Source organism: Poecilia reticulata, linkage group LG21 (genome assembly GCF_000633615.1).
Source record: "Poecilia reticulata strain Guanapo linkage group LG21, Guppy_female_1.0+MT, whole genome shotgun sequence".
Taxonomy (NCBI): Eukaryota; Metazoa; Chordata; class Actinopteri; order Cyprinodontiformes; family Poeciliidae; genus Poecilia; species Poecilia reticulata.
The window spans coordinates 3,551,590-3,563,451 of NC_024351.1; the positions used below are offsets into that span (position 1 = coordinate 3,551,590).

The following is an 11,862-nucleotide window of genomic DNA, read 5'->3' on the forward strand; positions in this document are numbered from 1 at the left end:
GATCACGTTACATTGCTTAGCCAATCAGAGAATTACGTCACATTGCTTAGCCAATCAGAGGATCACGTTACATTGCTTAGCCAATCAGAGGATCAAGTTACATTGCTTAGCCAATCAGAGGATCACGTCACATTGCTTAGCCAATCAGAGGATCACGTTACATTGCTTAGCCAATCAGAGGATCAAGTTACATTGCTTAGCCAATCAGAGCTGCGGAGGAGCCCTGATTGAAGGAGCTCCACTCTGAGCCTGGATTTGAACTTGTGTCTTTAATTACTTCAGCAAAGAATCATATTTTATTTATCACTACAGAAGGGTTGAGTGAATGAAACTGGTGGGTTCGGTACCTCAAAAAAGGTTAAGAACCACTGAAATAGACAAACTTTAGTTTTCAAAGGTACCATGTTCTCATTGACGAAGGAAAGAAATGGGACATATAGAAAGAGAAAATGGAAATGCACATATTCACAGTAAGATTGCTGAAAGTGTTTTCTGGTGAATGAGCTGGGGAAATGAAAAACGCATCATGGGGCGTTGACATCTCAGGTGGCCTTTTCAGAAGCTGCCTGTAAAGGCGGCTGCTCTGTGAACTGGTAACGCAGCAACTGGTGGGAGCGACAGCCGGCTTCCTCCGGCGCCACGCTTCATTAAGACACAGCGCTGCGCGTGAAGGACGGCCTCATCTTTACAAGCAGAGGTCAGCTGCGATCTTAAAATTAGCATGCCATTTGGGTGTCTCAGTAAATCTTATTTTAGACTGGATCTAGAGGCTTTAACTACGGAGCAGTAGTGAAGCTCCAGTGAGTTTTTTCTGCTTTGAGTCCCTCAGAGGGTTTTATTGTCCATCTGCCTAAAAATAGGGGAATATACATTTCAGTCTTTCCATTAGTGTAATTAGAGCTACTCCCCAACCAAACAAATGGYATTTTCTTGCTTTATGTTTTTCTTCCCTGATTTAGCAGTAAAAAATGCCTCTAGCTGTGTAGCAGATAATGAGCCGTTAGCCTTTCACCAGGGGAGTAACTTCATCTCTGATTCTTCTTTTGGTTTTTATAGGTAGGGTTTTTGATCTCTGTTGAAGCTGCAGTAGAACTTGGGTTTAAAAATCTATACTTTTTTTTACATATTTGTTGAAACTGTCATTAAAACAAAATCAAGCTCCTCTGCCTTCTCCCAGTTCTCTCAGAGCCAGGAGGCGGGTCTTATCGCTGTCAATCATGTCGGTGTCCACGCCGCTCGCCCCTCTACCCCTTACTCTCTGCTGTGCTACAACTTGTCCGTGTTAGCAGGGCTTGTCATTAATGCTAAAGCTAGTTAGCATAACCACCATGAGGCTCAAAGAATCTGCCAGACGCTGCGTTAAAACCTTGAGTTTTTCAGCTTTTGTTTGAGAACGATCCAGATCTGAGATCCACGTTTCTCTGTGACGTCATAGTGGTGCATATTGTTGGTTAGTTAAACCAGTCCTTTAACTAACCAACCATCCAACTAACCAACCATCCAACTAACCAACCAACACCTTAACCAACCATCCGTCCAACCCTTTAACCAACCATCCATCCAACCCTTTAACCAACCAACCATCCATCCAACCTTTTAACCAACCAACCATCCATCCAACCCTTTAACCAACTATCCGACTAACCAACCAACACCTTAACCAACCATCCAACCAACACCTTAACCAACCATCCAACCAACCCCTTAACCAACCATCCAACCAACCCTTTAACCAACCAACCATCCATCCAACCAACACCTTAACCAACCATCCATCCAACCAACACCTTAACCAACCATCCAACCAACCCTTTAACCTACCAACCATCCATCCATCCATCCATCCAACCCTTTAACCAACCAACTTTAATAAATGGCCAATCARAAAAGRARAACTAAGGATGTTTTCACTCCTCACAATCCAGTAGACTTGGTTTGATTGGRAACCGKAWTTTCAACRTTTGTTACATTTTCAGTTGCTGTGGTTCACTTTCACACTGCACTGTATAAAACGATACAAACCCTTTGAAAAACCTGTTCACCATCTCGCCTGTGGTATACAAAGAACCACTGAAGAAAACATGAGTGCAACTTCCTCCTTCACAAAAGTTTAGTGGTTGTAGGATTTGTCTTTGGTAAAAGACCACGAGCCATTTCTCTCGCTAGTGTTAAGACTCTCGCATTTGTTTGGTTGTGTGCTTTAGTCCACTTCCTGCTTTTGGAGCAGTGTCCAGTCCGCTTGACGTTTGAGTTCACGTCAACCGAACCGAGATCAAACCAGAGTTTGCTTTTTGGGACTGCAACAGAGTTTAAAATTTCACACCTTCCAAAATGAACTGGACAAACTGCAGTTTGATTAAAGCGAACTAAACAGGGCTGGTATGAACGCACTCTAAAAAGAAATATTTCAGACTTTTAAATTGTAGCATAAAGAATACAGTTAAATATGACACTTTAAAGATAATTCATAGTTTAAAGTTCTGCTAGATCAAGCACCAAAGCATATTTTATTTTAAAAAAGCAATCCAAACATAACTGGTGACTTTCTTTAAACRGTAGCACTCASAAAACAAAACAGCAACTTAAGACAAGCAGGGAAAGCCTTTGTGTTAGACATGTAGTGCTGGTTCTCCCCTCCTTTTATCTTCTGTTTGCCTTTGTGCTTAAATGCTTCAGACTTTGAATCTTTGTCAGCTGTCTTCCTGTCAAAYATTTTCTCTGTTCAGTGTTGGGGGAATCGCAATGAGATGAAAAATAGTAGCATGTAAACAAACAGAAGAACAAAAGCTGAAGGAGACACACAGAAACAGAAGAACAGAAAATGATTGCTCTAGGGGCTTGTATCCACATTCAACCACTGCTGGGGATATTGGTGACATCCACCTTATTGATCTATGCATTTAACACCTCCACACAGCCCTGAACACAAACACGTCCATGTTGGGATAGTACAATTTGATCTCTCACCCACACACCCTACTCAAACACTTCTTTGCACACCTTTTTTATGCTTTTATAGCCTGGCAGATACGTTTGATGTTGTTTCTCTAACAATTCCTACAAGAATTGTGAAAATSTATTTTTTAGCCACCATAAACCAGCATAAAGTGAGTTGTTTCCATCWTCAGGGGTTCTAAAGCTCAGCCTCTTATCTGAAGAATCGTTGCTAACAATCAAAACATTGAGCTTGTGCTTGAATTTTAAGTCTCACAACATGGCAGGTCCTTYYGAAGAAGYGGGATTGTTCGCCCSGCTAAAGTTGAAAGGGCAAAATGGCATATTTTATATAKAGGCTAATCTTATTTATAAACACTGTTCCACAAATGATTAACTAGCTAGCTAGATGTGTTTAGAGTTAGATAGCTAGCATATCATTTTTAGCAAATGATCTGAATAAAACCTTTTCACATATGATAAGCTAGAGCTGCTTTAAATAGCTAACTAGCAYAYAAATTTTAGTTTCGAAATTGTACTAGCTAGCTAGCTAAAGCTGCAGTTMTACAGCAAGCTAGCTAGGTAGTTGGTATATAATTTTTATTTAGCAAATTTGATTTRAAACCTTTTTCACATATAMGATSGCTAGCTAGAGCTACTTTTAGATGGCTAGCTAAATAGATGGAAAGCATATAATTTTTAGTTGGCAAATTTCGTTTATAAAACGTTTTTCATAGATAATCTAGCYAACTAGSTAGAGCTKCAGTTAGCTACCTAGCTAGCTGGATAGCTCGTATATCATTTTTAGTTAAATTTTGTTAATCTTTTTTCACAGATGATAACCTAGCTTGATYTATGGTTAGATAGCTAATCATCTGTGAAAAAAGTTTTCTAAATAAAATGTAACTAAAAATGATGTACTAGCAATCCAGCCACAGATCTGTCTCGTCAGCTTATCATCTGTGAAAAAAGCTTTATAGATMAAATTTACCACTACAAATGATGTGCCTTTTAAAGCTAGACGTTTTGTATTTCTCTTTCTGAAGAGCTAAGTAAAACAGACTGTGAAGCATCACCATTTATTTGCGCCTCAGTCTGTGGAGTGTGAATATAATTATTACACCTGATCCTAAAGCATTTGGTCAGCTGTAAATTAATGGTGTGACTCTGTAACGTGAGTAAGTTCTGGCTTATTCACATGACTGTGCTGCAGCTAAATTCATATTGATCAATCCGTCATTGAGACGCAGAGGCCTCTCATGCATTAGACATGCAGATGTCAGGATCCACAGCGACTGCCTCCCTGCTTCGCTGAACCCTCCTCATGTATTAATGACACGTTGATGGAGCGCGCTCCCATTACACCCACACCCATCTTTAACCTTGATGCCGAGCGCTGTTTGTGTGTCTGCCCTCAGCCATAGCTCTTCTATTATTTACCACTCGTCTCTGTCTGGGAAAGGCCTGTGTGAGGCCACCAATCGCCTCTAGGTAAACAACCACTGCCAATGACACGGCTGACCCTCATCCCTCCTTTGACCACATCTCATTTCCGATCGATATGTTTTAAGCGAAGCCGCATTCGCCCAAAACAAACTTTGCTTGCTGGGCTGGTGAGTGTTTGTTTAATTTTATGTGGAGGTTGCAGGTGTCATTTTCAGGGTTAGCCGCCGTCGTGCCCTGAAGCTCGTCTGAAAGTGAAATAGAGAGAGTTTTATGAACCCGTCCCAACCAACCCGGAGTCCAAGGTGGCACCTGCTATACGAAGAAATAACTTCAAAGCTTATGAAAACGTCAATGTTTTATTTGGTTTTTGCTGGATTTTTGTCTGACTTGGAAGAAAACYGTTTTCAGATGGAAAATTAGCTAAAAATAATCTAGCTAATTAAATACTAGAGCTAGTAATTTCTTCACCTGCACTTTTATTTTAGTACTCGTTTGAATTTTTGAGTTTTTCACTACATACGAATTTAAAAATATATTTAATTTTAATTACTTACAACCACAACTACAAACAATAGAAATGTTTAAACAAAAATGCGCAAGTTTTTACATTTAAGCTTAAATAAAATACAGTTAGGAACTTAATATTTTATGCCAAAATCATTTCCAGAACTACTGAAAGCTTTTTTAGAGATAAAAAATAATTTTATTTTATTCTATTTTTTTTTTTATTAGTCAAAAACTGAAGCCAGACGACTGGTCTGGTCTGGGTGACATTTTTGGGATATTTTTTAACTGATTCAGTATTTAAAGCTTATGTTACACTTTTATTTACTTTTTTTTTTTTTTACCACAAAAGAAATTTAAATAAAAACATAAAAAGAATCAGTTTGGGAAGAATGTAGCAGCTCATGTTTAGATTAAGATTTAAATTTCAGGTTTACCTTTTTAAGAGGAACTGTCCCTGTTAAACAGATTCTGCTGCCGTTTTATGTGGCGTCCCTCAGGGTTGCGTTTTGGGGCCGGAGACTTCTCAGCTTTTATTTCAAACTAATTTCCAGCGTGTTGTGATTTTTCTGTGGATGTCGTTAAACTGAGCAGTTGTTTTGACATCACTTTACATAAATCATAAAAACAGATTTTTTTTTTAATAAAATATAATGAAACTGAAAGATAATTGCCTTCATTTAAACCAGTGGTGTCAAACTAATTTTTATTTTGGGCCGAATCAAAAATCTGAATGTTCTTAAAGGGCCGGTTGCACCAGAATCTATTGATAAAACCAATAAAACTGTTAAAATATCAATAAATAGCTGTTCCTCCAGGATTTGTGATTATTTTAGTGTTTATTTTTGCAATCAAAATGACAGATTTTGTGGTGAAAATTAAGAAATATTTAATTGTTTTTTTTACAGTATTTACGCTAATGTATGATGTTAAATGTGACTCTATCACTTGCTGCATCAGTTACGGATTCAATGTTTTTGACCAATTTTGAGAAAATTAGCAGTAAAATCAGGACAAAAATGTGGAAATGTGTTGACTTTGTGTGATTTTTGCAGATTTGTGAAAAACTGGAAGGACTCATTGATGTAATTTGGAGTCCAGAGGGCCACATAAAAAGCTACGGCGGGCCAGATTTGGCCCCCGGGCCTTGAGTTTGACACCTGTGATTTAAACTGTCGGATCAATGAAAACCAGATTTGGCCAGTTGGATTCATGTGATCAGGTCTCGTCTCCAATCAATAACTTAAAGAGATGAAATGAATCGGGTGTAAGAATAAGAACGACTTCATGTCTTTGTCGTTATTTCAGTGAACTGATGAGACATGAATGGCTCAAGCTTTGGTTTTTCTACAACACCAGTTAATGTCGGAGTTGATTTGAACGTCTTGGTGTTTTCCTTCAGGGTTCCACACGTTTTAAACGTTTGTTGTTGATCTACGTAGATGTTCCATAAATAAACTACAGGTCACTGAAAAGGAAACTTAAATCTCAGAACTTTTTTTCCCCTCAGAATTCTGAAAAAAATCACAATCCTGAATTTTTTACTCTGAACTGGAAAAAGCATTAAAAATATCCCAGTTTAATCTAAAAAGCAACTTTTTCATGGTTTTTATGATATTGTAATGCACATAAAACTGCATTTCTGCCATATTTACCTGCAAAAGGTTTACAAATGAGGAGCAAAAAGTGTTATTATATCTTGGCTAAATGAAAATTTCCATTCCAAGAAGAAATTGCTGGAGTTAAATGTGTCTGGAAACGCTGCAYGTCTTARTGCTCAGGAAGCTTTCAACCACTTTTCTGTTTAAAATCCTCTTCAGTGAGTTTTAATTTAGCTTTTTGTTGTGTCACTTTATTGCTTTATTACTGTAATTGTTCAAATTATGGTCTGTCTCTCCAAATGTTTTCATTTTGCTTATTTAATTTCTGCTTTAATTTGTTTTAGTTAATTATCCTTCCATTGTTCAGTCAACCTCTGCTGCTTGTGGATGTTCTGTGGAATCAGAGGTGACTTTAGTGCCGGAGGGGAAATCTGCTGCAGACTGAATTAGAAACTAATCAAAAGCGTCATCTGTTTGCAGAGAACTGCCGCCGTCGATTATTATAAATGCATTAAAGTTTTTTCCTTTTGGGAGGAAATAAGCAAGTTTGCGGAGTTGATATGGAGCTGCAGAGCCGTTGGCGTTCAGAATGACGGGTTAAAGACGAGCCGTCCCGACTTATTTACTTGCTTTTGCCTGAATTTAAGGAAAATATTTTATGAGAATACGGAAGAGGACGAGGGCCGCTGAAACAAATTTACTTTTATCTTAAATTTCTGTTTTTTCTCAATTCTGGCTTTTTCTCAGATTTTTGACTTTAATCTCAAAATTCTGACTTTTTCTCAGAAATTTTGACTTTAATCTCAAAATTCTGACTTTTTCTCAGAATTTTGACTTTAATCTCAAAATTCTGACTTTAATCTCAAAATTCTGACTTTTTCTCAGTCTTTCTCTGTCTTTTTCTCTTGATTGGTGATTTATAATCCGTGATCGATCTGGTGAGAAGACCTGTCCCAATAAATCAGTAAAATAAAATCAATAGTTTCCATTTTCATGATTTATTGTTTTTCCCTTTCTACCAAAAACTGGATGATGAAAGTCTTCAGTCTGGTTCTTTGAAGGACAGTTGTGTTTATGGAGACTTCATCATTCATTTTGTAAAATGTCTTCCAGTCTTGGTTTAAGTCAACAATTCCTTCATATTGTTGAAAAACTTCTAGTTCAACTGTCAGATTATTTCACAAATTATTTTCCATGTTATTAGTGAAATGATCTGCCAGTGGAACTGGAACTGGGTTGCTAGGCGACAGGCTGGGCTTGGGTGGTGTTGCTAGGTAACGGCACCAATGAAACTAGAACTTGTTCATTAATATTAAGGAATTATTGACTTAAAACAAGCTCTATGATGGTTTACTTTAAGTCAGTTTTCTCTTATTTTAACTATGAATACATTTGCAGTAAAATCTAGATAAAAAAACAAAACTTTTGTGTTTTTGCAGCAAAGACCTTCTTGTCATGCACCCGTGTGTCCAACACTCTGTGATCTTATCTGAATTTCAGATATTGCCAGTCGAACATTCGTCCTGTAATCTTATTTCTTTTTATAAAACTTTGAAGCTGTGGATCAAGAGTTGCAGAAAATGATTTTATTTGCATTTCGCTTTTGACAAATCTCTCTGCAGCTTCTCGTACAATGCGGTTATGCTTTGCCTGCACTCTGTAAAGCTCCGTTGGTTTATTTTTCATTTTGCAAACAGAGATGCCACAACAGCAAAGTATTCAGAACAGATTCAACGCAACAGAGGAGGTTGGAAAATGTTTAGAACCAAGAACTGCTGGAGTATGTAGAGTGGCCTCTGGTATCTAATCAAAGAGACGACGTGCGGATTGGTAGGAGCGTTTGTCCAACTGCTGCTGGTCCAGATCTTCCTGGTCCTGCTGATCCTGGTCCAGCTGATCCTGGTCCAGTTGTTGCCGGTTTAGTTGATCCTGGTCCAGTTGCGGTTGGTCTCCTTCCTCTTCTGCAGCTTTTGCCTTGTGCGCTAAACACAGAGACAAAAGATTAGCACAACACTTAAGTCTGTTCAGAAAAATAACAAACAATCCTACAGAAGATGTGATTGTAGTTAGTGGTTACTAAATGGTCATGTTTTCAAACTGCACTGTAAAAACAAAATATTACCCAATATATATTGGTTGAATTTCTGTTTCAAATATCTTGGTAGACTTGAAATAAGACAAAATGAACTTACAAATAAGTTCTCAGCTTTGTCAATAATCGCTTAATATTAATGAAAAAGTTCTAGTTCTAGATTATTTSACTTATAACACAGGAACTCTGATCTGAACCTTCAGAGTCGCATAAAGACGGCTACAAAGTCGGCCTTCTATCGCCTGAACAACATGATATACATAAATCACTGAGCGGCTTTGCACCAAAACACTTTGAAGAGCTGCAGTTGCCATAGCAACCTTCCAGACCTCTCAGGTCTTCTGGTTCTGGTCAGAAGAACCTGAACCAAACGGGGAGAAGCAGCTTTCAGCTTCTATACGCCACAAATCTAAAACAAATTTCCAGAAAACTGCAAAAGAGCCGAAACATTGAGTTCATTTAGATCTAGACTGAAAACCCAGAGTTGATTTTGATTGATAAAAACTGGAAAATTGATCAAGATATCTGATGTGTATTGATGATTTTGATGGTTGTTGATGTGAAGCTCTTTGGCTGCCTTGTTGCTGAAATGTGCGACACAAACTTTATTAATTGATTGATTTGTGAAAAAGCAGATATGCTGCTCCATCACTTTTTTTACTTAAATTTACTAGAGTCTACAAAAGGCTATAAACTCTAAATGGATTATTACAGTGTATATTTTTTTAGCAGAAATGGAAATAATTTCATTCCTGTTCTTAAAATGCATTCGGTTTAAATTTGTGTGCAAGTTGTAGTGAAGCTGATTGTTTAAATCATTAAGGGCCACATTAATTTTGAAGCCTTCGTGTTTATGATTTACCTCTCCAAGCGTTCCTGGCGCCTTTAGCCGCAGCTTTTATTCTGTACCAGAGCTTCTTTAAGAAACATTCCCCCGGTTCGGCCATCAGGACGACCAGAGACGCAACGAGGAAGAGCGTGACGAACTTCATCCTGCAAAACTAAAACATGTTTCAACCCAAACTAATAACATATGAAATTAATAAACATAATTAAATCTATTTTACCTCTCAGCAGGCCGAAACGATGTCAGATGTTACGGGTAAAGTTTGCGGTGTGCATTTGTCTCATTTTATACTCATCTGTCCTGTGGGCTGGACTCAAGTTTCTCAATCTTGTTGTTGCATCTTTACCTTTTGCAATCATTGCTCCGTGATTCAGGTTTTGCTTCGTCAGATGAAGGTTTCCAACTTCCACCTTCAGAACTGGATCATTGTGAAATCTGCTTGTATAAATTAACAATTAATTGCAATTTGTTCTGTAAAATACTGTTGGTGTGGTGGCCTCATTGGGTGGAGCTGCAGGATGCAACTTTTATTAAAATAAATGTTTATACCATTTTCTAACACCCTTGTCCCTTAGTGGGGTCGTTCCAGCGAGAGGCGGGGTCACCTGGACAGGTCGCCAGTGTGTCGCAGGGCAACACAGAGACACACAACCACACATACTCACACCTAGGGAGAATTTAGAGAGGCCAATTAACCGGAGAGACATGTTTTTGGACTGTGGGAGGAAACCGGAGTACCTGGAGAAAACCCACCATGCACAGGGAGAACACGCAGAAAGACCGGGGCCGGGAATCAAACCCAGAACCTTCTTGCTGCAGGGCAACAGCTGTACCAACTGCCCCACTCATGTTTATACCAAAGAAAGTATTTATTTGCCATTGTGATGTTTGAGGCATTAATTTTGTAAATGTGTGTGATTCAACACTGAAATCTATAAGATCTGTGTTTGCACATAACTTATGCATCATAACTGATGTTTGTAAATGTATATAAATATGAACGACCATACAGTAGATTATCTGAATCAAAGGTTTAATCAGAGAAAGTTGGCAGCATCAGCTGGTTTTGCTTAGCAGAAAATCTAACAGGTTTGTGACATTTTTGTCTAGTCGCTCCTTATTTTTCTTTATAAAAGTGAAAGCGRAAAAGCTAAATGCTCCGTCTTGCGACCCAAATGTCGTATTCTGGCGAATCTTCAGGCGTAGCGATGGCGTTCGTGTTCATCTGGCTCGTTCTCATATTTCTGTCTATATCTAGACAAAGAAGAAACGAAACATTAGATCCTAAAATTTATAACAATCAGTGTTTAAATATAAAAAATCTAAAATCTAATCCTTTGACTTTAAGTTTGAAACAAATATATTATAAATTTTATTTGTGCACGGAAATGTACAACAGGTGCATTCAGTAAAAAAACAAACATTTCCACCAAAATTTCAGAAATGTTTAGATTTATCTCAGAATCTTTTTCAAAAAAAGAGAAAATTTCTGTGCTCCAAAAATGGAAAATGTGCAAGAAGAAAACTCAGAAATTTTCCAGAAACATTTGGAAAATTCTGAGTTTCTAAAGTCAAAAACTTTTGAATTTTAAAACTCAGAAATTTCCAGTTTTTTCCCCATTCCATTTTGGAGATTAAGCTCAATTAAGCTTTCTGGTGAATTTTCAACATTTTGAACTCAGAAATTTTTACGTTTATCTAGAAAATGTCTGAGATTGATCTCAAAATTTCTGTGTTTTCTAGCAAATTTTAAACACTTTTAAAGCTGAAATTTCCAAGTTTTTTATAGAATTAACTTTTTTTTTTTTTTTTTTTCCAGAATTTGAATATTTTGCTGGAAATGTACGCCTCCCGTTTCATTCTCGCTACAGTGGCCCTAATACGCCGTCATGGAAACGTCCCGACGGACGGGCCGATTAATTTTTCTGTGAATGAACTTCTATTTTCAATTTTTCAGAAATAAGGTTCTGCTTTTTGGGAACTACATGAACTTAAATGAATCAGAATTAACTTGAATTTTGAACCAGTTTTTGTTGACGGTGATGAGAAAAGCTCACCTTTCTATTTTCTCCAGTCTCCGCTGTTGTCTGTAGTCTAAAAGCAGAGAAGGGAAGAAAGTTACTCGGATGAATTAAAAAGAGATCTGGTCTCAATCCTGTTAACGTTTTCTAGTGTTTGACATTTTGTGTCTAACCTCTGAATCCTTGTCTGGCTCCTTTAAACATGGACTTGCCCGCTCTCCAAAGAGAGTGCAGGAATCCCTCTCCAGGTTCGGCCATTAGGACGACCAGAGAAAGCACGAGAAAGATCATAACGCACTTCATCCTGYAAAGCGAAGCACAAATTTAAACATCCATCCATCCATCCATTTTCTTGACACCCTTGTCCCTCAGTGGGGTCAGGAGGTGCCGGTGCCCATCTCCAGCTAACGTTCCGGG

At 37.9% G+C, this 11,862-nt stretch overlaps 3 protein-coding genes across 7 annotated transcripts in view; 1 reads left to right on the forward strand and 2 right to left on the reverse strand.

Moving 5' to 3' along the window:
* LOC103457265 (exostosin-1) overlaps positions 1–11,862 on the forward strand; it is a 227,031-nt gene that overhangs the window by 93,965 nt on the left and 121,204 nt on the right. The gene's annotated exons all lie outside the window — the stretch shown is intronic.
* Positions 8,052–9,789, reverse strand: LOC103457261 (dicentracin-like). Of its 2 annotated transcripts, none has more exons than XM_008397268.2 (3): positions 9,645–9,789; positions 9,440–9,570; positions 8,052–8,467 (listed from the first exon to the last, which is right to left on the reverse strand). In XM_008397268.2, the coding sequence occupies exons 2-3, from the start codon at positions 9,567–9,569 to the stop codon at positions 8,289–8,291; spliced, it is 309 nt and encodes a 102-aa protein (XP_008395490.1). In that variant the 5' UTR covers position 9,570; positions 9,645–9,789; the 3' UTR covers positions 8,052–8,288. The 2 variants fall into 2 exon arrangements, with proteins under 2 accessions (XP_008395490.1, XP_008395492.1); XM_008397270.2 differs by having other exon boundaries at positions 9,440–9,578; positions 9,645–9,721.
* Positions 10,204–11,862, reverse strand: part of LOC108165777 (pleurocidin-like peptide WF3) — a 4,675-nt gene continuing 3,016 nt past the window's right edge. The window contains exons 3-5 of the mRNA XM_017302281.1: positions 11,619–11,749; positions 11,482–11,518; positions 10,204–10,678 (exon numbers count right to left, since the gene is read on the reverse strand). Of these exons, the coding sequence (XP_017157770.1) occupies positions 10,621–10,678; positions 11,482–11,518; positions 11,619–11,748 (225 nt within the window). The 5' untranslated portion in view covers position 11,749 and the 3' untranslated portion in view covers positions 10,204–10,620. The remainder of the gene's footprint in view (positions 10,679–11,481; positions 11,519–11,618; positions 11,750–11,862) is intronic.

Coding starts and splice junctions, on each gene's coding strand:
- LOC103457261 (XM_008397268.2), bottom strand. CDS start 9,569: ATGAAGTTCGTCACGCTCTTCCTCGTTGCGTCTCTGGTCGTCCTGATG. Junction 8,468..9,439: donor CGCCAGGAACGCTTGGAGAG/GTAAATCATAAA, acceptor CTCTGTGTTTAG/CGCACAAGGCAAAAGCTGCA.